Here is a 1,181-nt window from a genome sequence, read left to right as displayed (position 1 = left end):
ATACGATTCCAGTCTGCAGAATGCAACAGTGCGCCTAGCATTCTGCTGATCTCTCTATCAATTGTTCCGGCCATGAAATTTGAACTAGAATATAGTAGAGCCTAGAGAACGAAGCGTTCTGTGTGTCCAAGCGGCCCTTTCTTCCTCATGCTTCTGTTGTCTAGGTAGATCGTGATGCTTGTTGAAACGAATCAACCATAGCGTATGCCAAGATTACATAGCAGTCTCTCTCGTAGTCTTGCTTCCAAGTCTATTGATTTTCGCGTTAACCATGGCGACGTCACTGCCTTATATCACGCATCGTTGCTGTCTGGTTCAGTAACAACAGTAACAGCTAGCAATAGAAAGTGTAACGTGCTGATTGTTCATAATTAAGTAGTAACGGATGAAGACCTGGAAATGGTGAAACACCCTGTTTTGTGAAGAGTTCTGGATCGTGATCAAACATAACCTCCATCTGAGTTCAAGTATAACAACATCTGTTAGAGTGCTCCACGAGAGCTATTCTGAGTTATTCTCTGGTTTCGCCACATTTTCTTTTTTGCCTTTTCTTGGTCCCATATATATCATTGACGACGGTGTTGTGAGTGAAATATGCCCCAAGGTTTCCTTATAAATATACATCGTAAATCCATAGCCTTACGACGTTTAGGATACACTTTGCTCTTGTATAGATAAGTCGGAGTATCCCTTCACTTACGAACCAATCTGCATTATAAGAACCATCTTCTGCAAAGACTGAGATCTCGAAAGTATGCCATCGCAACAGAATAGGGGCCCCGAGCTCCTCGGCGTGCAGGCGGCATTTCTCGCGGCAGCCTGGATTGCCACATGTCTCCGACTATACGTGAAAACAGCCTTGACGAAGAGTCACACAGTCGACGATGGCGTCATGTATCTTTCAACCGTAAGCTTTTCTTTCAAGGTCGTTGCCGCACGACCGGTCTAACAACACCCAAGGTCATGTACACCGTTTACGCAGCCGCCGCCGTCCACGGTATTATCAACGGCGGCATAGGCCGACATACCTCAGATCTGGACCCAGACAGCATTGTTATAGCGCTCAAGGTCTGGTACATGTGCGAGATTCTTTACGCCTTCATATCCGCCCTCATCCGGACCTCGATCTGCCTCTTCCTCCTCCGCATCTTCAACCGCGGGACAAACAAGCTGGCTAAGAA

General features: G+C 46.4%; 1 protein-coding gene across 1 annotated transcript; it reads left to right on the top strand.

Annotated features, from left to right (window-relative positions):
- Positions 1–754: 754 nt before the first annotated feature.
- Positions 755–1,181, top strand: CABS01_17230 (uncharacterized protein; the record flags this gene model as incomplete). The annotated part of the gene is made up of 2 exons (XM_060550557.1): positions 755–907; positions 961–1,181. Coding segments are annotated over 2 exons (374 nt in total), but the record flags the coding sequence as incomplete, so codon positions are not given.

The sequence above is a fragment of the Colletotrichum abscissum genome (genome assembly GCF_030869225.1).
Source record: "Colletotrichum abscissum strain IMI 504890 chromosome Unknown Scaffold_497.1, whole genome shotgun sequence".
In the NCBI taxonomy this organism is placed as follows: domain Eukaryota; kingdom Fungi; phylum Ascomycota; class Sordariomycetes; order Glomerellales; family Glomerellaceae; genus Colletotrichum; species Colletotrichum abscissum.
Note: the sequence above shows the minus strand (reverse complement) of the source record. Positions and strands in the feature narration are given on the sequence as shown.